The following is a 24,560-nucleotide window of genomic DNA, read 5'->3' as shown; positions in this document are numbered from 1 at the left end:
CTTATTGAAATTTGCTAAACCAGACACTAATCCAGCTTGTAGCTTCTCTTCTTGTGTCTAAGTGCAGTCTCACCTGTTCTTCCTCATTGGGTGGGTGTTTGCTAACCAGCATTGGTTCAGACAGCTGTCTGTCCATAGCCATGTGAACAGTAAGTGCCACACCTTTGATAGCCCACTCTTCTCACCCTTGTCTCTGACTCAGGATCGTTGCAGTTCAGTGACATGAGTTGTGTCTCAGGATCTAGTCCACAGTCTTAGTAACGTAAGCTTCAGGGTAGAGTGCGGCAAGATGAGGCCTCTGCTTAGCATCTTCTAAATTGTTTTGCCTCTCTTGGTCTTTGTATTTACATTTAAATAATAGGTTTAGTTTATCCAGTTCTATAAATATCTTTGGGATTTATATTAAATTCATAGACTTATCAGGTCAGGGTCCTACAAGCTTGCTGCAGGCAGCTTAGCCAGATCTGAGAACCCAAGTTCAGTGAAAAACGCTGTCAGAAAGTAAGGTGGGGTGCACACCCACATGCATGTGCTCACAGGCCTCAACAATAAGTAAAGTGTTAAATCTAGCTAACAGTAAGCCTGCTGAAGCACTTCAGGGTATTATATTGACATTTGCAGTTTACTTTGAAATTCAACAAAAAACATATGGCTTGACAAACAGAGAATAAGTATATGGTATATGGTTTGTGCATTTAAACTTTTTTATGATAAAAATCTTTGAATTCTGACAGTTCAATAGCAACAGAATAAGAAAATCAGCCTGATGTTTTAAAATGGTAAAAGGATTTAAAAAGACATCTCTCATAAAATGGTATTCGGTATCACCAAAAATGATACCACAGGCCTAAGAGGACAGCTGTTATCAAAGTTACAAAGATAACTAGTATCATAACTAGTGTCCGCAATACTGTGGAACAGCTAGGTCCTTTGTACACTACATGGCAATATAAAATAATGCTGCTACAAGAATGTGGAGTTCCCTCTAAGAAGTTAAAGACTTTATGGTCCGTAAGGCCTACTTCTAAGTAACCAAATGAGTTGAATCCCACAGAGACATTGACGTCTGTACACAGGAGCAACACACACACACACACACACACACACACACACACACACACACACACACACTCTCTCTCTCTCTCTCTCTCTCTCTCTCTCTCTCTCTCTCTCTCTCTCTCTCTCTCTCTCTCTCTCTCTCTCTCTCTCTCTCTCCCTCCCCCAACCTTAAAGAAATTATACTAACAGAAACAAGACAGACATAGAAGGACAGATAGAGTGTAATTGCACCTATGTGAGGAATTGAAGCGTCAATGAGATGGTTTCCAGGGCTGTGGAAGGAGGTGCAGGGAGTTGCTGTCAGCAGGTACTTGCAGGTAGAGTCATTAGTGCTAGAGCCAGAATTCTTAGCTTCAAAGCACCACAGCAGGAGGAGGAAAGAAAGGAGAAAGGAAATCTGAAGTCTGGAAGGAGGGAGAGAAGACAGGCCTGAAGGCAGACAAGCTGGGAATGATAGTATATACCTGTTAATCCCAGGAGGTCACTCAAGGATCAGGAGTTCAATGTCATCCTTGCTTCTAATGATTCTAAGGTCAGCCTGTCCAACATGAGATTCTGTCTCAAAAAACTGAAAGGGAAGATTTCAGTAATATAAGACAGATAAGTTATAGAAATCTATACATGGTGGGTATAGTTAGTAATAATTGTTTTGAGCACAAAATTTTATTCAAAGATGGATCTTATGTTAAAATATTACACAGTTTTATAGTAAAATGTTGGGAGCAATAATTTCAGGGCCTAAGGTTTATGTCTGAAAGCTGGCTGGGTACCAGGTACCTATAATCCCAGCACTTAGAGCAAGGTAGGAGGACCACTTTGATTTCCAGGCTGGTCTGGGTTATGTAGTGAGTCCTGGGAGAAGGAAAGTCTCTACCATGTCTTTACAAGAGAAAGCGAGCTAGCGTCTGGCTTCTGCTTGATCTGGTGCTCTTTGGAGGGTTTCTCCTCAGAAAGGCCATGATAGCACTGAGCAGCCTGCAGACAAAAGGGCTTGCTGCAGTTCACCTATTTAGAATATACACGTGAATATAATGTTAGCAGTTCAGTTTTTATCTAAGCCTCCATAAAAGGCCTTAGGCTGGCAGGAAAGGGTAAAGTAACATGCTCTCTTTGACGTTAACCTAGTGCTATCAAAGCTGCAGTAGTCATTATACTTACCCATTCCAACAACCCCAAGGCTTCTCTGCATTAGTCTCCGGACAGCTAGACCAGCTTTTATTAGCGTTGTCGTTGTTGTTGTTGTTGTTGTTGTTGTTGTTGTTGTTGTTGTTGTAGTAGTAGTAGTAGTAGTAGTAGTAGTAGTAGTAGTAGTAGTAGTAGTAGTAGTAGTAGTAAGGAAGTGTTCGTCTTCTATCATCTGAACCTTATGACTGCTGTCTTCATTCATTGGCACACGGTCTTGTTTAGTTCCTCTGCATGTCCCTTCACAGGCGGGAGCGAGCAGTCGCTGGGAGTCCTCCCAGTTCCTTCCTTAACTTGCTTGTCTTGAAGCAATGGAAGGACCACGGAGCTAGAAGTGCAGTGGGAAGCCCTGGGCTGGTTTCCTTGTGGCAGGCCTTTCTCTCAAGGCTGCAGTATTTCCTGGTCCCCTTGCAAACACTGTTCTAACAGCAAGGGCTTGCTGCTAAAACAGCAACAGCATTGTACAAAATTCAACATGGTATGTGGCAGGAAGGTAGAAACCTTTTGCTTCTTAAAAGACTGATTGTAAATGTATATGGTTCATGGGAAACAATAGTGAAGAACACTGATATTGTACACTTTCTGTTTTCACCGATAGTGTGTTTCTCTGTCTTGTACCCTTGCAGTCTCCTACCTAATCTTCACTACATGCTTATTATTTCAGGTCCTGTGGGAATGGCTGCTGCTGCTGCTGTGGCAACAGGGAAGAAACGGAAAAGGCCTCATGTGTTTGAGTCTAACCCATCTATCCGAAAGAGACAGCAGACACGGTTGCTTCGGTGAGGCCTGCCTTACCCCATCTTGCTGTTCTTCACATGCTTCTGTGTGGATGTCAGAGCTCAAACATTCTTTACTGGATTCCTCAAGACACTGGGGTATTTGATGACAGGTTTAGACTTGGAATCACTCCCATAAAATTAAATTGATGAAAATCTAGAAAATCTATAAAATACACGTATAACACTAGCCAGCTATGTGGTTCGCACCTTTGATCCTAGCATTTGGGAGGTAGAGGGAGCGGGATTTCTATGAGTTCAAGGCCAGTCTGGTTTACAGAGTGAATTCTAGGTTAGCCAAAGCTACATAGTGAGACGGTATCTTAAAATAAGGAAGGAAGGAAGATGTCTAATGGCCATTGGTTCATCCAAGAAACTTTCTGTACCTGCTGTCTTCAGGCAGTACTCTAGACATTGGGAGTGCATTACACTGAGCAACAAAGACCCTTAAAGAATTTATGTTCTAAAAGAGGGAGAAAGAAAACATACATTATACTTACTAAGTCTCAAACCCTGGGCAGTGGCTGAGGTGCCTATTTAACTTCTGAAAACAGGCCTGTCCTCCAGGTTCTCTCAGCATCCCTCAGTCCCTACCTGGTACACGGTATAGCTGGCATGCCCTGCGCCCTACCTAAACTTCTGCAGCCCAGGGACTGGGATGGCCTTCTCTATATGACCCAGCCATTTTAGCTATGCCACTCTTGGTCAGTCTCTTGGCCCAGGCTGCCCCCTTTATCAGCAGCTCCTGTCCCCTACCCATTTTCTCACACAGCTCAGGGTCATGAGCACTCTGGACTGTCCCAGAAATGTCTGCCTCTGGCTATGCTCTCCCTTTTATCTGATAAAGTTTCTTCTCCACCATACCTAGGAGCAGACACGTCCTTTCCTTTTATTTCTTTTCATTCAATATTAAGTGAGAGTAAGTGTTGTGTATAGAAAAGAAATTAGAAAAAAATATTTCTGAACACCAAAGAATGAAGTTATTTATCTATTCTCAGAATAGTCTGGTAATTCCTTCTAAAGAAGCAGCCTTTGCCCAGAACAGGGAGGAACTAAAAGGATAGCTGTATTTATATCTAGGGGAAAAGCACTTCAGGCAGAGGGAGTTAGCAACAGCAAAGGTAGTCATTTTGTTTGTTTGTTTGTTTGTTTGTTTACTTTTAATTTTATTTCTGAGACAGGGTCACTATGTTGCTCTGGCTATCCTAGAACTCTGTATGAACCAGGCTAGCCTAACTAAACTCACAGAGCTCTGCCAGCTGCCTCCTGAGTGCTGTGGTTAAATGTGTCCACACCACAGCCAGTCAAAGTAGTCATTTTTGAAAAAGCAGCCAGGAAGAGCATGAGAAGAATGATTAGAGGAGGAGAGAAAAACCCAGCACATCAGGAGGTCAGTGGGCTGGTATGTCGTTTTGTGATTGTGATCTCAGCTCTTGGGAGGCTGGGGTGGAGGACACATCTCTAATCTCAGTACTTGAGAGACTGAGGTAGGCAGTCATGGGTTTTGAGCTAGCCTGAGCTACATATGAAGATCCTGTCTTGAGAGTAGAGAGAAGATTGCAGGCAGTGAAAATCAACCATTCATTCAAGAAGTGCTGCAGATTTTCTATGGTACTGTGAAATATAGGATAGTCCCTATGACTCAGGGGAGGGGCAGTATTCTGTGTGTGTGTTGCTAATACCCTGGTGTCTCACTTTATTGGAGAGTTTGCTTTCTGAGGTTACAGTTGTTACCTCAGAAGGTCAACCATAGTCCAAAATTACTAAATGGCAGTTCTAAAACAGATAATGAGTTTAAATAATTTTTACTAGGTATATTGCTATAATTTGAATATTTTTATTTTAATTTTTTAAAAAAGATTTATTTATTCTATATAAGTACACTGTAGCTATCTTTAGACACACCAGAAGAGGGCATCAGATCCCATTACAGATGGTTGTGAGCCACCATGTGGTTGCTGGGAATTGAACTCAGGACCTTTGGAAGAGCAGTCAGTGCTCTTAACCACTGAGCCATCTCTCCAGCCCTTATTTTAAAATCTTAATTTAATTATTTTATGTATATGATTGTTTTGCCTGTGTAAGTGCCTGGTACCCATAGAGGTCAGAAGAGGCTTTTGTGTGCCTGCATGGGTTTATGTGCTATTGAAGAAACCAGAGGCATTGAACCTCTTGAAGCTGGAGTTGCAGACAGTTGTAGGCCACATAATGGTATAGTGTACTAGGAATCAAACCCATATCCTCTGAACAAGCAGTACTATTAACCAGTGAGCCATCTGTCTGGCTTCTGTTACAATTGTTCGTATGATTAGTTATCGTTCTTCTCTTACTATTCTTAGCTTATAAATTAAACTATCATTAGTATGTATGTATGTATGTATGTATAGGAAGAAAGCACAATATACAGAGGGTTGATTCTACCTCAGCTTACAGATATCCAGTGGGGGGATTAGTGCAGACCCCACCAGTAAGTGGGACTACTGCAGTAACTCATTTCATCCTCATTTGCAAAATACTGTGGATGTGTGTACTAGTTTCTTTTCTGTGATAAAATACTCTGACCAAAAGCAATTTGGGGGAAGAAAGGGTTTAAGTCATTACCCTTCAGGTCAAGGTTATCAGTGAGGGAAGTCAGAGCCAGAGCTTGGCAGAAACCATGGAGGAATGCTGCTTGCTTGCTTCCTTCTAGGCTTTATGAGTTTTGTTTTGTAATCTTAGTATTTGCACTTTTAATTTTTATTATTTTTTGCTATGTGGGAACTCACCACATAGCCCAAGTTGGCCTTGAATTTACAAAGATTGCCTGTGTCTGTTCCCCAAGTGCTGGAATTAAAGGTGTATACCGAAATCCCACTTGTCCAAAGAATAGCGCTGTCTACTATGGCATGAGTCCTCCTGTATCAATTAGCAGTCAAGACGTGCCCACAGGCCAGTCTAATCTAGCAGTTGCTCGTGATACTGCCTTCTCAGGTGACTTCAGGCTGTGTCAAGTTGACGGTTAAAGCTAAGTAGAACAGTGTGTATACATCACAATAAAATATAAAGCCGTAGCTAGGCATGGTGGCGTTCACCTGCAAACCTAGCACGTGGAGGATCGAGGCAGAGGACAGGAATTTATGGCCAGCCTGGGCTACGTGAGATCCTCCAAAAAAAATCTAACTAACTAAATCTGAAGCCACAGTACTTTCCCCTATGTGTTTGCTGTGTGAGCGGTGGGGTCTTGGGTACAAATGACATGGTACACGTCTGGGACCAGAGAGTGACTTCTGGTGGCTCTTACCTCTTATCTGGACTATACTTAGGTTCTCAGGCTTAGCAGTAAGCTCCTTTACCACCGAGCCATCATGCTGACCCACAGCATTCAAAAGCATTTGGCTAAAATATATTTATGTGAAATGAGTAAAGGGTCATGTCAGTAAAAGAGGTTAGTCACCTGGGCCACCTCTGTGAATTATAGAGACATAAACTAAGTCTGAAGTGACATCTGGGTGGTCATCCTTGATGTGGATAGAAATATTGGTGTTGAAACTTGGCTGAATGTGGGGTTCACCTTTGATCACAGAGTTTGGGAGACTGAGGTGGGTGGTTCTCTTACATGTTCAAGGCCTAACTGGTCTATATATTGAGTTCTAGGACAGCCACAGCTATATAGAGGACCTCACCTCTGGGGGAGAAAGTTGTAACTTAGTATATTAAAAGCCATTGTGCCTGCATCCTGAGGCATACCCAATACATGCATGTGGGATTAAGAGCATATGTACATGCTTTCCCTGACAGACTTCCGCACTTCTCTCTCCCTCCGTTCTCATATTTCGGAACACTTCTCATCACAGTTGTCTCCACTCGGTAAGCTTGCTCTGACTCTATCACGGTATTCTCTGACACCGTAACTTTGTTTTCATTCTGTTCAGGAAACTCAGAGCCACATTAGATGAATATACGACACGAGTGGGACAGCAAGCTATTGTTCTCTGCATCTCACCCTCCAAACCCAACCCTGTCTTTAAGGTGTTTGGCGCAGCACCTTTGGAGAATGTGGTAAGTCAGATCTGAGCTGCTCCCAGACGCCCTCTGCTTTGTGTAGACTTCGGCATTTCTTCTTCTTTCCAGGTCAGTGCTCAGGTATGGAAGGAGGCGCTTGGCTTATGCAGATTGAAACAGATAGGATCAGGATCAGCCCCATGCAGTGGTCAGAAAGACACCTTATTAGTGGTCTTCAGTCGAGAGCAGCAGATGGTAGGCCTTTGTTGAACCTAGCTTGATGCTTGACTTGGTGGCCAAAGCTGTTTCATGCTTTGGGTATATATAATGATAATTTTTTTTAAAGGATCATTACTGTTTCTACTTAAGCAATGTATTAATATTTTATTTAAGAAACCAGTGCAGGGCTGAGGATGTAGCCCAGTTGGTAGAGCCCTTGCCTAGTGGACATGAAGTTGGGTTCCATCCTAAGCCTCTTCCCAATTGTAGTACAAGCCTGTATCTCAGCAGTCAGGAGGCAGAGGCAGGAAGATCGGGTATTCAAGGTTGGCTGGCTACAGAGCGAGTTCAAGGTCATCCTGAGCTAAATAGATACCTTTAAAAAAAAGAACCAATGTGAAATTTTGCTTTATATCTGAAGCAAAACACTAGATGACTCCAGGATGTTAATTTATAAGGCAAATTGGAAGCATTTTATTAACCAAGTATTTGGATATTTAAAAATCTCTTTTGCCTTTTTGTTGAAGTTGGCTTAGCGGGCATGGTAACACATGTCTTTATTTCCAGCACTCAGCAGGAGAAGCAAGTGGGGTCAAGGCCAGCCCGGTCTACATAGTTTTATATTTGTTTGTATATGTATGTGTTTATGTCTTGTGAGTTTGTGCCTCATGTGTATGTGTGCTCCTAGAGACCAGAAAAGGGCATGAAGTCCCCTGCACCAGAGTTACAGTTGTAAGTTACCTTGTGGCTGGGTGCTGAGACTTGAACACAGATCATTTGGAAGAACAGCCATCGGTATTAACTGAGCCATCACTTCGTGTCCCTAATTTAAAAAAAAAAAAAAGAATCCACCAGTTTTTCCTCAGTGTCTTCTGTGTTGAATAAGGCCAGCAATACCTTCTGGGGACAGACAGACATTAAAGCTGACTGTCCCCCCATGACAACTGCTCAGGGAAGTGGTGTAAAGAGCATTGAGCTGGGGCAGAGTGGAGCTCAGTCACTGGCTGCTGTGCTCTTAGGGCAGCATGGGGCTCTGTGCAAACCATAGGCTTTCTGGAGCTTTATAGGAATAACCTGAAATATTTTCTTGATAACAAAGTGAAAACCTCCCAGAATTTTTTCCAGGGCTTCTGAAGGTAAAGCTCTTCAGTCAGAGCCAGAAATCTATAGCATTTGCTAGGGCCTAGTGAACACAGCCCTGGGGCAGAGGGGGCTCTGGGGTTAGCACCAGCTACCTGGAAGTCAGGGGCTACCTGTATTTCATTTCCTCTCCCCGATAGATCAGGCGACTATCCTTCATTTTTTATATGGGTTTTTAAAAATAGCTTCACTTATACAAAACGTTTAATCATAGTAACTGTGGGGCTGGAAGATTGCTCAGTGGGTAAAGCACTCACCATGCAAGCCTGAGGGCCTGAGTTTGAATCCCCAGCCCTCAGTTATATGCTCCAGGTGACACTCTTTAGTCTCCATGGAGTATGGGTAAGTTTTTAAAAAGATCTTTGATGGAAACTTTCAAAGACTCAAATTTAGAAAGCTTCAGAACTTCAGAAGAATCAGTATCTTGTCCAAGACCTTTATCTTTTTCTTTTCCTTCAACCTGACTAAAGGCCAATTTTAAAATTTTCAGTAGTGAATCTGTTTCTAGAATTCAAATGATTTCTGTAAATGTACTAAGCCTAACCGTCTATCCTTGATATTCATAAGAACATTTGGTAATGTACCTACCTCTCTGTGTCTGAACACATGAAATAGTTCATGATACATGTTAAAAAGAAAGGGTTTTTTAGAAGCAGAGCAGGCAGATCTCTGTGAGTTTGAGGCTATCCTGGTCTACAGTCAGAACTACACAAAGAAACCTTGTCTTGTAAAACTGAGAGAAAGGAAGGAAGGAAATGTTTATTTAGTCTCTGCTCACAGTTTCATGTATTGGTGTGCACACTGTATTCTGGGGATAGCAATTTAAGTGACATGATTATTTGACACTAAGAATTTAAAGCAGGAAGACAAGACTGGAACACTTGAGAAGGTTTTTCAGGGGTTGAGGATTTAGCTCAGTGGTAGAGCGCTTGCCTAGCAAGCGCAAGGCCCTGGGTTCGGTCCCCAGCTCCGAAAAAAAAAGAAGAAGCATATGTGGAAATTGAGTTGGACTTCGAAAAATAAACACTATTTGGGTAAGAAGCAGAAAAGAATTTGCTAGAAGCAAAAACCAGTGAGGAGGCTGGCCACCAGTTTTAGATGCACTATGATTTAGATTTGCGGGTGGGGTGTGGGGAGTGCAATGTGTGGGAATCGAGAGGCTAGCTAGCATTGAAACACCAGCTTGCTGATTCTGAGAGATCTGCGTTACTACGCAAGCTTAGATAGGGTTCTGTGTTTACCTGGAATTATTTTGTTGCAGATTGCTTTAAAACATAACTCTATCAGCATTCTTTTAATCAGTATTTTAAGGAATTTATAGCATTGTTAAATTTAGCAAAATACCAGAATATGACTTTTCCTGATCCATAAAAGTGACTTACTTGCTGCTGGCTAATATGATAGTAATAGCCCAGGGTTTTCCCGTCTCTCAATGCCAGTGTCATCTCATGATCAAAAGTGTTTTTATACCATTTTTATTTCTCCTGTAAGCCTACATGAGTTTAGCCTGATACAGTAATTTCAAAGAATCCAGATTTAGAAGAGTCGGGCTTTGTTCGATTCCCCCAATTTCTTTTGTGGATTAGAAGCATAAAAACCCAGAAAATAGAAGCCTGTACAATGCCTTAATAGTGCCAGATGCTTATGTCATAATATGCTGGCCATGATATTTGAAACTTTTTTGAATTAGTCGTTATATCGAATTTAGTGTTTGGACTATTTTTCTTTCTTCCCCTTGGTCCTCCTATCTGGAAGATTCTATGGCTTTGGAACTGGACTGGTTACTACTGTTGAGGTCAGTGAGGCACGATATATGTGATCTTTCTCTTTGGAGCCTCACAATGACAATGAGACCCCAGTAAGGCAGTAAGTTCACTGAGCAGAAAACATGGTTGGAACTTCTTGCCAAAATTTTGTGCCTCCTACCCCCAAGAGAATGCCTTAAAGCCTGAAAACAAGTTAATTTCCTATCCCATCTAGTTATATTTCCATAATTCCTAGCTTTATTGTCCCTAAAGATGTCCTCACCCCTCCTGCATTCTAGGTGAGTAGACCCATTTTGGTGGTGTCTCCTCTGCCCATAGTGGAAGAACGCACATGCACACCGTGCTGCGGCTCGGGAGGTTCTGCTGTCTAGGATGGGCTTCACCACAACGGTGAAGAATACAGTCCGATTCAGAACGGGACTGACACACTGAGGGGTACCATGGCTTTGAAGTTCACCACCCTCTCCAACCATTACCTGAAGGGAGGAGAGGGTAGCCAGTGCAGCGCCCTAGCCTCGGGCCTTGCTAGTAATGGTGCTTTTTGCATTCATTCATTCAGTCCACTTGAGCACTTGGATCTTCTGTACGGTCCCTGGCTTTCTCAAAATAATAATAGTGATAGACAGCAGTTTCAAGTACATTAGAGTTTAGAGGCAAGCCCTCAGCTCTGGAAATGACTTTAACTTAACTGTCAGTTAGATGTGACTGGGGACACAACTAGCCTGGGAAATGCAGAGTAATGAGTGCTATTTACATTATGTCTGGAGCAGGTGAAAGACGTCTGTGGCTTGAGAAAACATGGCTTTTACTGAGAAGCAGTGGACTTTCCCACTGGCTCCTTCCTACCCCTGTTGCCTAAAATTTCATCATCTTTTCATTTGATCCTGTTCAATGTGGTGTCTTTGGGGCCAACGGGTATTTTCACCTTCTACTTGGAGGAGTGTTTTCTCTTGGAGCTCTGCAGTGGTGAAGAGAGCAGCCCCACCCACTTTCCTGTTGCTTGGCACCGGCCCTCCCTGGCTGTTGAGCATCTTGTTTACTTCTGCCCTTAATTCCCTGCAGGTGCGCAAGTACAAGAGCATGATCCTGGAAGACCTGGAGTCTGCGCTGGCAGAGCACGCCCCTGCGCCACAGGAGGTTAACTCAGAACTACCCCCTCTCACCATCGACGGGATTCCAGTCTCTGTGGACAAGATGACCCAGGTACCAGGCAGGAGATGAGGAGGAGGTGCAAAGATATGAGATGCAGATGTGGGCGGGCCTCTCCTCTCCAGCTTTGTCTTTGGTGATGTGACCAGAGCTTGAGACACAGACTGAAGTGTGTGGCAGCCTTGGGTAAGACCAGGTCCCAGGAGGAGCACAAGCCCCCTCCTCTCTGCTGCCCATGTGCTTCTTTAACCCTGGCTTCTGTGCTAGTGAAGGAAACTTTCTGCCTGGGGTTAGTTTGACTGGACACTGTTGAGAGTTTGAGGACTCACAGTCAAGGGAGACAAGTTTAGCAGGCTAGGCGGCTCCTCTGTTCCTCCCCATTCCCACCCCCACCTCCACCCTCAAGGTTTTGAGTTTGGATTGCTCTATGTATCTTGGGTGGCCCAGAATTTGCTGTGTAGGCCAGGCTGGCCTCAAACTCAGAGCAGTTGAGGCTAAGGCAGGACTTAGCCTCCAAGTGCTAGGACTAAATAAAGCTGGCTTATTTACTAAGTTTTGGTTTGTTCTGTTTCTCTAGGTAGAATTTTAGAGCAATGACTTTATTTTTTATTGCTGCTCAATTGAGCTGTTCAACACCTAAAGTAGCGTGCCCTGTAAGCAACAGTGCCTGTTCAGTAAATAGTCTAAGAATATTGGAACAAAGCCAAATTCAATAGAGTAGGGGCCTTCAATGGGTCTGAACCAGAGACTGAAGAGAAACAGCTTTGCACTTTCTAAGTTTAAAGCCAGAGCTGAATTCGGTGTCACATGGGCTGTGATCCCAGCACCTGAGCATAGATGCAGGAGAAAGAGCTCAGGGCTAGCCTGGAATACATAGTGAGACCCTGCCTTTTAAAATGAAAAGCTCTAAACCTGAACTGTGATCTCTTGGATTTTGGAGCGTGGAGTGTTCTATGGACATGAAGAGTCGTCTCTCTCGGTCCTTGCTCAGAAGGAAAGGCACACCCTGTCTGTCCTCTCACAGTGGGTGTGGTGCTCTGTTGCTGCTGCCAGTTTGCGTGGCTAATTTTAAGATGTCCTCCACCTCATAGTTGTAAAGTGCATGAAGAGCTAGCTGAACCTCTGGTGTGGGATACTAGTGTGAACCCTCCTCTGTGATGGGTTTTCTCCCTCACTGCCATGTTTGCTGTGTTAGCTGAAACAGCCCAAGGTTTTGATGATGACAGGCATGCCTAAATGCTGGTTTTCATGAAGAGCAGCCACAGAAAACGGAGCGGTCACTGTGTGGAAAGCAGAGATGGGAACCTCGGTGTGCTCCATTCCATGCCGCATGCTTGGTAAACAGCACAGCACAGTGCAGATCCAAGGAAAGCTGACCCTCATCCCCAACTAGACAGCCTTCGTTGTAAGCCTGGGTGACTGCCATGCAATCCCTCCTTCCCTTCTCACTGCAGGGGAGGATGGAAAACAAAACAGAACAAATAGTTTTAAAGTGCTCTATGACATGGTTAAAGGCACTTGCCACCAAGCCTGACGACCTGAATCCAGTCTCCAGAGTTCACATGGTAGAAGGAGAGAACTGGCCCCCAAAAGTTGTCCTCTGACCTCCTTGTGTGCTCTGTGGTAATGCCCCCCATAATAAATAAACAGACATTTAAAAATTACAATGTGAAAAGGAGTGAGTAGGGCGCTAAAAGACCCGAGTGGACATTTCTAAGTGTTGAGACAATATTCAGATACTGGTATTTTCTTCCTCGGCCTCTTACTCTGCTTTCCTCAGACACTTTTATCTTAAGCTGAGCCAAATTCCTCTCTATGTTCAATTATCTTAAAGCTTTTCACTTTTAATAGTTGCAAAAAGAGTGTTTAATTTCACACTAAGCCTGGATAGACAAAAGGCATGGGAAAAAGCACTCCCCCCCACTGTCCATGAGAATATAAGCGGGCACACTTCCTAGGAGGCTGCTTGGGAGTACAGAGCGACGTGTAAAGTGTGCATGTCCAGTGTGGACAGATGGCTCAGAGTTTAGCCTGAATCTGCTTCTCAGCAACTATGTTTTCGGCAGCTTAGGACTACCTAGATCTCAGCTCCAGAACCTGACAGCCTCTGCGTACCGTCATGCGGATGTGTACACATAATGAAAAATAAGCGGTGTAAATAATCTTTAAAAGGTGTGTGGGTTGCTCTTTAGAGAAGCAGCGATAGTGTTTACTGTTGTGACAGCACTACTTACGACAGGAAAAGTTCGGGAATATAGAATTTAATAGTGGTTTAATTATAACAGGAATGCCAATTACTTACATGGGAGGAGGCATGCCATGGCTCAAAGATGACCGGGCTAATTACTATTCAGCAACCTATAAGATACTTAAAAGACTGTTCTCTATTACAGTAAAATACCTGGAAGACAGCAAACTGCTTATAATGCTGCATATCTTGTATACCTAATTTTAGGAGATTATTGCTTTACTATTTTCCATTTTTTTCAAAGGCTAGGTTTTTTTAATTCAGAGAACACAAAGTGCTGAATGATCTCATTTTCCAAAATGTATACACAAAACATGTCTAAGTATGTACATTAAAGTTTGTAAGAATGTACATCGAAATGTTAATTGATTAGTTATGCATGGTGATAGGGTGGTCTTCATTTTTTTGTAAAGAAGCATGGATTAATAATTTTGTGGGTTTTCTTTTTAATGGGTATTTTTATAATCAGAGAAATCAAAGAATTTTCAGTTTTTACATTTAACTTAAATTTTTAGAGTACAAGTTTGATAATGTTTCTGCTTTGACCAAATTTTATTTTTCTTTTTTATTTTGGGAAGAAAATGTTGTGAACTCTTTACCACTTTGGATCTCTATCAAGTGTTGGGAGGCACACTATTACATTCTTCACAGAGGTGCCCATTTGTCGTCTCACACACACACACACACACACACACACACACACACACACACACACGAGACAAAGAGAGACACAGAGAGAGACAGTAAGCACGGTTCAGATATGACTGAAGCCGTAAACAGCCAAGTGATCAAGTCCATGGACTATACTATAGATAATGCTCTGCTAACCAGACGTCTCTGTTAACTATCATAACCATACTTTATGAGTGGAGGGACTCATGTTTATATGGAGCTAACGTACAGGAGTCTGTGTACAGACCTGAAATATGTTCTGAATCATCCAAGGAGACTCATTTCATGCTGGCTTCATGTTATCTTTATTGACCCTCTGTAAATTAGATAGTTTACTTGTTTTTATAAGAATGCTGAAATCTAGTTTCTAGTCCAAGCACTACTGTATATCAACTTTAGGCCTCGCTTTTTTTCTTAAAGATTTGTTTGTTTGTTTTATGTATCTGAGCGTGCTACTGCTCACACACCAGAAGAGGGCATCAGATCCAATTACACAGTTGTGAGCCACCATGTGGTTGCTGGGAATTGAACTCAGGACCTCTGGAAGAGCAGCCAGTGCTCTTAACCACTAAGCCATCTCTCCAGCCCTCTAGGCCTCAGTTTTATGAGCCTTCCTGCCTCATAAAGTTGGAGGAAGTAAAAGTTAGGTATTGTGAAAGAAAGTGCTTTGAAAATAAACCATCTCGGGGCTGGGGATTTAGCTCAGTGGTAGAGCACTTGCCTAGCAAGCACAAGGCCCTGGGTTCGGTCCCCAGCTCCGAAAAAAAAAGAAAAAAAAGAAAAAAGAAAATAAACCATCTCACAATTTTATTATTACTGCTAGCATTTATTTCTTCTCAAAGACTTTGTTTTGAGAGAGGGTCTCCATGGCTTACCTGGAATTTGCTATGTATATCAGGCTGGCCTCAAACTGACAGAAATTCACCTTCTCTGTGCTGGAATTAAAGGCATGTTCCACCACACTCAGATGCAATTGACTTTATTTTTCTTTGTTGAGGGGCAGAGAGAAAGAGAATATGTGTGTGTGTGTATATATATATATATATATATATATATATATATATATATATATATATATATATATGTATGCAGATGCTTATAGAAACCAGAAAACACTTTTTACCCTGCAGTTCTCTGCAAGATAGTAAGTATTCTGAACTGCTAAGTCAAGCAGTTTCCCTTTCTTTTCCATTTAAACATTGAAAATTGGCTCATGCAAGTAGATGGGCGTCACAGAACTGAGCAGTTGAACGTCATCCAGAACTGACTGCCCTGGATTCAGGAAGCACAGCTGGGCCAGGACTTTGCTGTTGTTGTCCTTTGGGTTTTTCTCATCTTTTTTGCTTTATTTTGAAGGTATAGTTTTTGGCCAAGTGTGATGGTGAACATCTGTAACCTCGGGGCTTAGGAGGTGAAGGCAGGAGGACTAGAAGTTCAAGCTCAAGGCCAGCCTCAGCTGTAAAGCAAGTTTGAGGACAGCCTGGCAGTATGAGAGACCTTGTCATGAACACACACACACACACACACACACACACACACACACACACACACACACACACACACACACACACAGGAGAGGAGAAGGAAGAATCTCTTTTTAAAGAACTCTTTACATAAAAATTTGAGAAGGTTAAAATAAGGTTTAGCAGAGTGACCATTTTTCAGGGTGGATTGGGTTCAATGTAGCCAAAAGTAGACTTGAACTTTTTTCCCCCTTGAATCTGAGTTTCACTAAGTGACCAGGCTGGCCTTAAGCTCTCAAACCTGCTCTGCCTCCCAGGTGTTAGAATTAATACTCAGAAGGTCATGAACCTTTGAGCTCAAGCAATTCTCCTGCCTCAGCCTCCCAGGTAGTAGATAATGTAGGTGTGCGCCTCTGTACATGACGTATTTTTCAGAAAATAGGCAGGTCTTGTCAGCAAGGTGGTCTAGGTACAACAGATCAGGCTCTAGAGTGGCTTCGTCTGTGCCTCTCAGGTGCTCACTATGATCAGTAGATGTGGAGTTGGAGGGTGTCCAGCTCAGTGATGCCAGCCCCAGCTGCTAGTTCTCAGGGGCATCTGGAGCCAGAAATACATTGTTTCCTGAGGATTTTCTACAAACTGAAAAAGTCTTCTTGGAGGAGAAGCCTCACAGCCCTTAACCCAGCATTTGGGAGGGAGTGGGGCTGGTGGCTCTCTGAAATTGAGCACAGCCTGGTCTCCATAGTGACTTTCTAGCCAACTAAAGCTATTTGGTGGGTCAGGGAGAGGAATTAGCTCTCATTGTCACAGTTCTGTGGGGTAGAACTCCCATATTCTGGAGAAGTTATACATTTTGGGGAGAGCTGTATTTGAAAGGATATGGTACCCTTATTATGGAAGGCATTCCAGAATCATCCTGAAAGCCTGCCGGGATCGCTCTTTTTCCGTCTTCTCCCTGCCCCCTTGAACTTGTTGTCTCCTTTGTGCTTCATTGGGGTTAATCTTTTGTCCCTGGAGCAATGATGCAATGGGCAGCAATTGCAGGTTTCCTGAAGTTGTTTCACACAGCAGGCGCCCATCGGGAAGGGTTCATTCTATTCTCCTTAGAAACAGAGGGTTTGTCAAGGGTTTATTTTGTTTGATAAAATTGGGTGTGGTCATTTTTCTGTGCTAACTGTAGTACATTTGCCAAAGTGAAATAAAGGAAGCCAAGGTAGTCCTCTCTAATAGGGAAAGCCACATAGTGATAACAAGGAGAAAAAGGTTACCAGGGAGGGAGGTCCAAATGGGTGTTAAGATTTCACAGTTTTCTGTTTGGAATAATAAGATTCTGGAACTCGCAGGGATGTCAAACAACAAGTGAGTACAGTAAGTGTCCCCGAATTGTGTCTGTGTTAAGGTAATAGATTTTATGTTGTATATAAAGCAGTTTAAGGAGAGAAAGGAGGAGCTGGATTAAAATGTAAGTCTGGTGGTCTTCACTAATTCACCTGGGGAATTTAAAACCTAGGTATATGGGTCATACTTGAGGCCAGCTAAGTCTGAAATTTTGTGGCTGGAATAGACTCAAATAGCTGTAGTGTTAACCCCTCAGATTGTGTCTTACCCCCACTGTTTTTTGTTTTTTTAAGTCCCAAGCTATGCCTCCATGCAAAGCAGGCTTCCTTATTTATAGGTGGAATGTCTTGTAACTCAGGCAAGCTGGGATTGAACTCATGATCCTCCTGCCTCTGACTCCCAAGTGCTAGGATTTCAGATGTATGCTACCACACCCAGCAGGCTTTTCTTACTATCCAAAGTTATGAATGTATGCCCCACCATGCCCTGATTTACAAAATACCAGTTACAGGGGATGGGGATATAGCTCAGTGGTAGAGGGCTTGCCTAGCATGCACCAGACCCTAGGTTTAAGCTGAAGTACCACCAAAAGGGACAGACAGACATCTTCCTCTGTGCCCTCCACCTGGCTGGGGAGATGCTCTGGTGTGTAAAGAGCTTGTCACACAAGTATGAGAACCTATGTTCAAATAGCCAGAACCTGTGTGTGTGTGTGTGTGTGTGTGTGTGTGTGTGTGTGTGTGTGTGTGTGTGTGTGTGTGTGTGTGTGTGTGTGTTTCTGTGTGTGTGTGTGTGTCACATGACACACATCTTTGAAAAAAAAGGTAGATTAGGATTTAAAAAAAAAACCATATATGGTGTGGGGACTACAAGTCAGCTCAACAGGTGGGGACACTTGCCTGTGCCTCACACAGCTGAGGTCCAGTACCTCAGACCCATGCCATAGCACACACGGCAGACAGAAGATAAACCAATCATAATTTTTAAAATATGTGATAGAAGCTGGATGTGGTGCCACATGCCTTTAATCCTAGGAGGCAGGTGGATCTCTGAGTTTGAGACCATCCTGGTCTGCAGAGTAAGTTCCAGGACAGCACCCTCAATAAAACAATCCAAACCATGTGATATGTTCTTAAATAGGACAGACTATATTTTAAGCAGAGAAGTATAAAGTATATTCAAGAATGCTAAGGAAAGGAATGATGACCAAGGACATTATACATTTAGGACAAAATAAAACCAAGGAAATATTTGCAACTTATGTGATAAAGAATAAATATGCAGAACGAATTTATGCTTCTTTCAAATTAAGAAAAAAATAAAAAGTAGGCAAAGCATTATAAATAACTGACTGAAAGAATAACCAGCAAATATATATAAAAATCAACTCGCTAATAATAAAAATTAAACTAGGGAACTCTTTCCTCCATATCAGATAAACTCAAACCAGAAAGCTCAGTAATTGGTTATCAAGAAAGAAAGAAATGAAGAGCTTGTCGGAAGTTTGACTTTAAAGAGGGCTCAGCCATAAGAGCAGTTGGGCCTGTAGGGACCTGGGCTCAGTTCTTAACCCATGGCAATTTACAGTCTTCCGTAACTCCATTTCTAGGGAATCCAATTCCGCCTTCTGACCTCTGTGTACACTAGGCGTGCATGCATGTAGTACAGACGTGCTTACTGGAGAAACACCTATACACATAAGTCAAGTGTGTGAGTACTATCACCTGGAGTGGGAGAGGGAAAGGTAGTATCTGTCAGTGTTGAGTGTGAGTTCCTTTAACCAGTAGTTTCACTTTCCACAGTTTCTTCCTAAGGTGTGCACACTGTAGACACGTGCCTGCTTTTAGCCCGTTACTCAGGAGGCAGAGGCAAGCAGGCCTCTGAGTTTGAGGAGGAAAAGCAGTGGGGTCTAGGGGAGGCAGCATCAAACTCCCTAGAGAACTTAAATGCCTCTCAAGAAGAATGGTTCACAGGCTGGAGAGATGGCTCAGCGGTTAAGAGCACTGACTGCTCTCCCAGAGGTCCTGAGTTCAGTTCCCAGCAACCACATGGAGGCTCACAACCATCTGTAATGGGATCTGGTGCCCTCTTCTGGTGTGTCTGAAGACAGAGACAGTGTACTCACATACATGAAATAAATAAAATTTAGAAAAAAAAAAAAGAAGAAGAAGAAGAAGAATGGTTCACTACCTGAGGAACAGGTATTGGCAACTGCCAGAGAGTAAGACACCATGAGCACAGTCGTATGTTGGGAGGCAGATGTTGAGTTGGAAGAAGCACATCACACAGCACGCACCAACCTGTACTGTTGATTTCTTAGTAACAGCCCCGCCTTTCTAGTGTATGATAATGAAATGGGTAGAATTTGGCCTACAGGAGAAGGTGTTCATCACTCTAATCAGGACACTGAACTGGTAGGCAAGCTAGGCTGTTACTTTAGTGTGTGGTTCACCACAAGCCCACAGAGACTGACCCACCTGAGAGTAAGAAAAGCAGAGCGTGGCTTGTCTGAAGAAGTTGTGAATGGGTGAATCACCTGCCAGTCCTTGACCTCACTCATTCTGAAGTCACGGTTTCACACTGGCTCTTCCCGTGTTTTCTATGGCAGTGAGCTTTGAGTGGGGAGGGAATAAGATTGAGAAAAACCAGTGCTCAAGATAGGCTCATGTTTGTGTGGTAAATTGTAGGCAACTGAATTTCAACAAGGATTAGCTGTTTCCATCATCCTTGAACCAAAGGTAGTGCAAATATTCAGAGAATGAGTAAAGAAATCACACTGGCTCTAGTTCTCCGGTGCCCTTGGGGTACACACTTGGATATAACTGGTGTGTCAACCTGCAAGTTCCTCATGTGTCTCAGAGGGAGAAGGCTGTGTGGATCTGAATCCAAATCTATACTCTTTTACAGAGAGATTGGAGTCAGAGACAGGAGGCATGGATTATACACACAGACATAAAAATAATCTCCAGTTTACCTTCTCTGCCACATCATGACTTTCTTGTAGACTATAGAAATCTTAACCTTCCTGCACGGTTTAATATCTGCTCCTTTCTTTTTTTTTTTTTTTTTTTTTTGTTCTTTTTTTTGAGACTGGGGACCGAACCTAGCCTTTGCGTTTTAGGTAAAAGAAGCGCACTGAGCTAAATCCTCTCTAAACTCCTTTCTTTTCTTTTATAAAGACAGTTGTCCTCAATGTCCAGAGGACCCACCCGCAGATACCAAATCCACATGCCTCACATAGTGTCTAATGAGATCTACATCGAACTTCTCTATAGACTTAATCACCTCTGCATTACCCATTCACTGCAAATGTATATGATCCAGGGTGCAGGGAGTAATCATACAATATTAACGGGCTAAAGACTAAATGAAAAGACCAACACACATACTAGTCCAAGTAATGCTTTCTTTTTACCCTGAGTATTTGCTTCACAGTTAATTGAATCTGTAAATACCTAATTCACAGATGTGATTTGTATTGTCTGACCAGTAGAGGTGGAATTGTTAGACTCGGTAACTTGAAAATTCTTTTCTTACAATTGAGGCTCAAATATCCCTGAGAGACTGAGTGGCAAATGCTATTTTAGCATGATTAAGAATAATACATTTTGGGGGTTAGAGTTTAGCTCAGTGGTAGAGCATAAAGAATAACATACTAACTGAATAGCAGATAAAACTGAATTTACAAAAATGGCAGTTTTTTAGCCTAAGAGAATCATTGTTTTATTTATGGTTTAGCTTTTTGTTTTATAAACCAGATACTAATTGAAGCCCACATCTTAAATACTAATGAAATTCTCTCTTCCATTTATCAGCATGTCTCCAGTCCTTAAATTAGGCTATTTAGCATTTTAGAAAGTTTTTTATTTTAAAACCATCTGTAATGTGTGTGTGGCTTTTTGTGACTGGGTATCATGTAGTCCAGGCTGCCCTGGCTAAGGATAGCCTTGAACTGATCCCACACTCCATTCCTGAGGATTTGAGACATATGTCACCATGCCCACTTTGCTTTCCACCTCAATCTTTTTTTTGTATGTGGGTGTAAGTAATTCCCACATGTGAAATGCCTGTAGATACCAGAAGAGGCATATTGTCCCTAGGATGAGGTACTTACCAGACTTAAGAACCACTGTGGGGTTAATAGGAATCAGAATTTGGGTCCCCTGGAAGAGCAAACCAGTGTTCTTCACTGTGGGCTCTCCTAGCTCCTATAATCTTTAACATGAATTTGATAGCTTTTCTTTCTGGTTGTACCCTGGAAGGAGCAGTATTTTCTACTGTGCTTGGAATACGTTTACTGGGCAGCCTAGGGCCCTTTAGGCTCACAGAGAGACCTAAGTCAGGGTGAGAGCAGCCAAGCAAGCTTATTCTAGCCCAATTAAAGACAGCCTGAGAAGTAAGATCCTGTTGATTGTGTCCCTGTGGATTACACACAGACCTTCCTTAACAAGCATATCGAGAAGCTTTGCTTTCCCAAACTCTCCAGGACCACTAATTAACCCAACTGGCAGGGAAGACACAGAGTCAAATTCTGGAAAGGAATTACTTAACTCTTTCTATACTGGACAGCTGGTAACTGATCTTCCCCATATAATCATTCTCTTTCTGGTCAGGCATGATCATCTATACCTGTAGTCTTAGCACTGAGGAGGCTGAGGAAAGAAACTCAAAGTTCAAAGCCAGGCTGAGAGAGGGGGAGTAGGGGTGGAGAGGATAGATAGATAGATAGATAGATAGATAGATAGATAGATAGATAGATAGATAGATAGATAGATAGATAGATAGATAGGAATCTTCTACTCTATTCATTATTATTGGTATTTTTTAAGAGAAGTTCCCTCTAAGTCTTTTTTAAAGTCTCAACATTTATTTGGGACAGTTTAAAAAGTCTCTTTTTGCGGGTGGTTATTAATGGGAGTAAAAAGGGAACTTTTAAGTTTGTAGTATCAGTTTATTTCACTTGTGCATTTGAGACAGCTCTTTTTTTTATATATGAAGGAATATAAAATATATATGAGTCCTTTTCTGCTTGAGGCTAGAAAAGACAGTCAAAAAACTAGGATAAAGGAAAAAATGACTTTGAGATGTACTTTCTTAAAATAACTGGAGGAATAGCCTCCTGAGTCAGCTGATAGTGTGGCTCTGCAAATGGATACACTTCTCTTTGCCTGCCGTTTGATCCCTCAGAGCCAAGTGTACATGGAGGGTGTCAGCATAGCCTCTAGGCAGGAGATGTATGAGCAGGAAGCACTTGGGCAGAGATGAAGTGACATGGTCCACAAAGTAACCAGGCCTGCCTTTATATATAAGCATGGATGCTTTGCCTTCATGGTCCCCTACTGTATAACTATTTGTACTATCTACTGGTATAATGAGATTCCATATTTATAATAAAAAGAACTATAAGAAGGCCTAGTAGATACTATTACATACAGTATTGGCATACTCATTCTCTACAACTAATTCTTAAATCCCCCATCTACCCTTTTACTTTACTGTTTAGTTACTGCGGCTATAGCCAGGTTCTTGATTCTGACTCCTTGTTCAAAATGGTCCTCTCACTCTGGTTTTACAGTGCACAGGCAGCACAGATGTATTCTTGGTAAGGGCAGGATCTAAGGTTTTAACTTGATAAACTGCTTTTCTTGCCCCACATCATCAAAGCTGCTGAAAAATATTGGCAGCACAAACTTACTGTCTTCCATGTGTGTGCACTGGTTCCTGTTCCAGGATTCAGTGTGTCGGCTGACTATGGTTAAGCCTGGTTAATCTCAGTCAGCTTTCCAAAGTGAAGCCCATCATGTACTCCATGTAGACGTTGTTCCGTCTGCCTCCAAGCCTTGTGCACGCTGCTTCTAGGGAACTTGGTATAACTCTCGGGTTGTTTTAACTTTACAAACTGGAAAAGCAATTTCTTTTCACAGATCTTATAAGCATCTACCTCTTCATGAATCTAATACACTCTTTAGTGTTGTGGTTTCTTTCACTCGATTCTCTGGAGGTCCTACTCCAGAGTCATCTTGGCTACAGATAACAATGGATCAACCTGCTGCTCACTTCTAGTCTCCGTGTCTGCTTAACTACTACCTCCAAAATAGTGTTAGCAGCACCTGGACATGGACCGTTAACTCACGGAAGTTACAGGGAAGATCAGCCCTTAGTGTCTCCAGAGTCAGAAATCAAGTTTGGAGATAGATATTGCTGTCCTTTTAAGAATAAGTCTACAAATGTGGCTTTTAAGGACTTTATAATCAACACACATATCCTGCTTAGTCATCCATGGAGCAGAAGTAACTGTAGAAAGCAAGGAGCTCTGAGCAGTCCCATTTGCAATTTTCAGAATTTTCTGGAATTCTAGGAATGCTCTGTGTTTGGTGATCTGAGGGGATGTGGAATCCAGGTGCGTATCCCATGTGTTGGTCCTGAGGTCTCTGCGATGACCATGCTCTTGCCTTTCAGGCTCAGCTTCGGGCATTTATCCCAGAGATGCTCAAGTACTCCACAGGTCGGGGAAAACCAGGCTGGGGGAAAGAAAGCTGCAAGCCTATCTGGTGGCCAGAAGACATCCCATGGGCCAATGTCCGCAGTGACGTCCGCACAGAAGAGCAAAAGCAAAGGGTAAGTTCCTCAGGTAGCCCATTGTTTTGCAGTGCTGGATCCCCACCTCAGCTTCTGTTGCTACAGAGTCTCAGAACATTTTATAATAGTCAAACCTCTTCCTCCAAAGAACTTGAATGTTCTTCAATGTACAGCCCTTCCTGTTCATTACTCCCATCACTGTATACAGAAAAATCTGTTTCTTCATAGCTGTCTTTTATAAAAGCTTTAAACCAGAGAGACTTGGAAGTAAGAGTCATTTGGAAGCTTAGAAATAGCCTTGCTTCTGATTAGCAAGAACCACTGTTGAGCAGATTTGATGGCACAGATCTGTAACTCTAGGACTCCAGAGACCAGCGCATGAGAATCTCCAGTATAGTGAGTTCTAGACCAAACCTACCTGAAAACAGAAAAACAAACAAATCACTAGAGAGCTAGTTGAGTGGTTAAGAGTGCTTTCTGGGGCTGGAGAGATGGCTGAGAGCACTGACTATTCTTCCAGAGGTCCTGAGTTCAAATCCCAGCAACCACATGGTGGCTCACAACCATCTGTGATGAGATCCCATGCCCTCTTCTGGTGTGTCTGAAGACAGCTACATTGTCCTTATTTATAATAAATAAATCTTTTAAAAAAAAAAAAAAAAAAAAGAGTGCTTGCTGATCTTGCAGAAGACCTGAGTTGAGTTCAGTTCCCAGCACTCACAACCACATGTAGCTCTAGTTACAGAGATCCAACACTCTCTTGTGACTGCCATGGGAACCTTCACACATGTAGGATACACTTACACAGGCACACACAGATACATATACATACATACAAAGAGCCATAATAGATACTTCTTGATCAGTGAGTTACCTCTTATGAGAAATTGGAGAGTTTGGCCTCAGTTTGGAATAGGGCATAAAAGCGAAATCAGACCTTGGTTAGGAAGGAAGGACAGGAAGCCATCAATTGCTTTGCTCCAGAATA

General features: G+C 42.5%; 1 protein-coding gene across 5 annotated transcripts in view; it reads left to right on the top strand.

Annotated features, from left to right (window-relative positions):
- The window catches only part of Nrf1 (nuclear respiratory factor 1), a 102,650-nt gene that overhangs the window by 43,466 nt on the left and 34,624 nt on the right, over window positions 1-24,560 (top strand). For all 5 annotated transcript variants that reach the window (XM_032906820.1, XM_032906819.1, XM_032906817.1 and 2 more), the window contains 4 exons: window positions 2,906-3,020; window positions 6,929-7,055; window positions 11,186-11,326; window positions 23,453-23,611. In XM_032906820.1, the coding sequence (XP_032762711.1) occupies window positions 2,906-3,020; window positions 6,929-7,055; window positions 11,186-11,326; window positions 23,453-23,611 (542 nt within the window). The remainder of the gene's footprint in view (window positions 1-2,905; window positions 3,021-6,928; window positions 7,056-11,185; window positions 11,327-23,452; window positions 23,612-24,560) is intronic.

This window comes from Rattus rattus, chromosome 6 (genome assembly GCF_011064425.1).
Source record: "Rattus rattus isolate New Zealand chromosome 6, Rrattus_CSIRO_v1, whole genome shotgun sequence".
Taxonomy (NCBI): Eukaryota; Metazoa; Chordata; class Mammalia; order Rodentia; family Muridae; genus Rattus; species Rattus rattus.
Note: the sequence above shows the minus strand (reverse complement) of the source record. Positions and strands in the feature narration are given on the sequence as shown.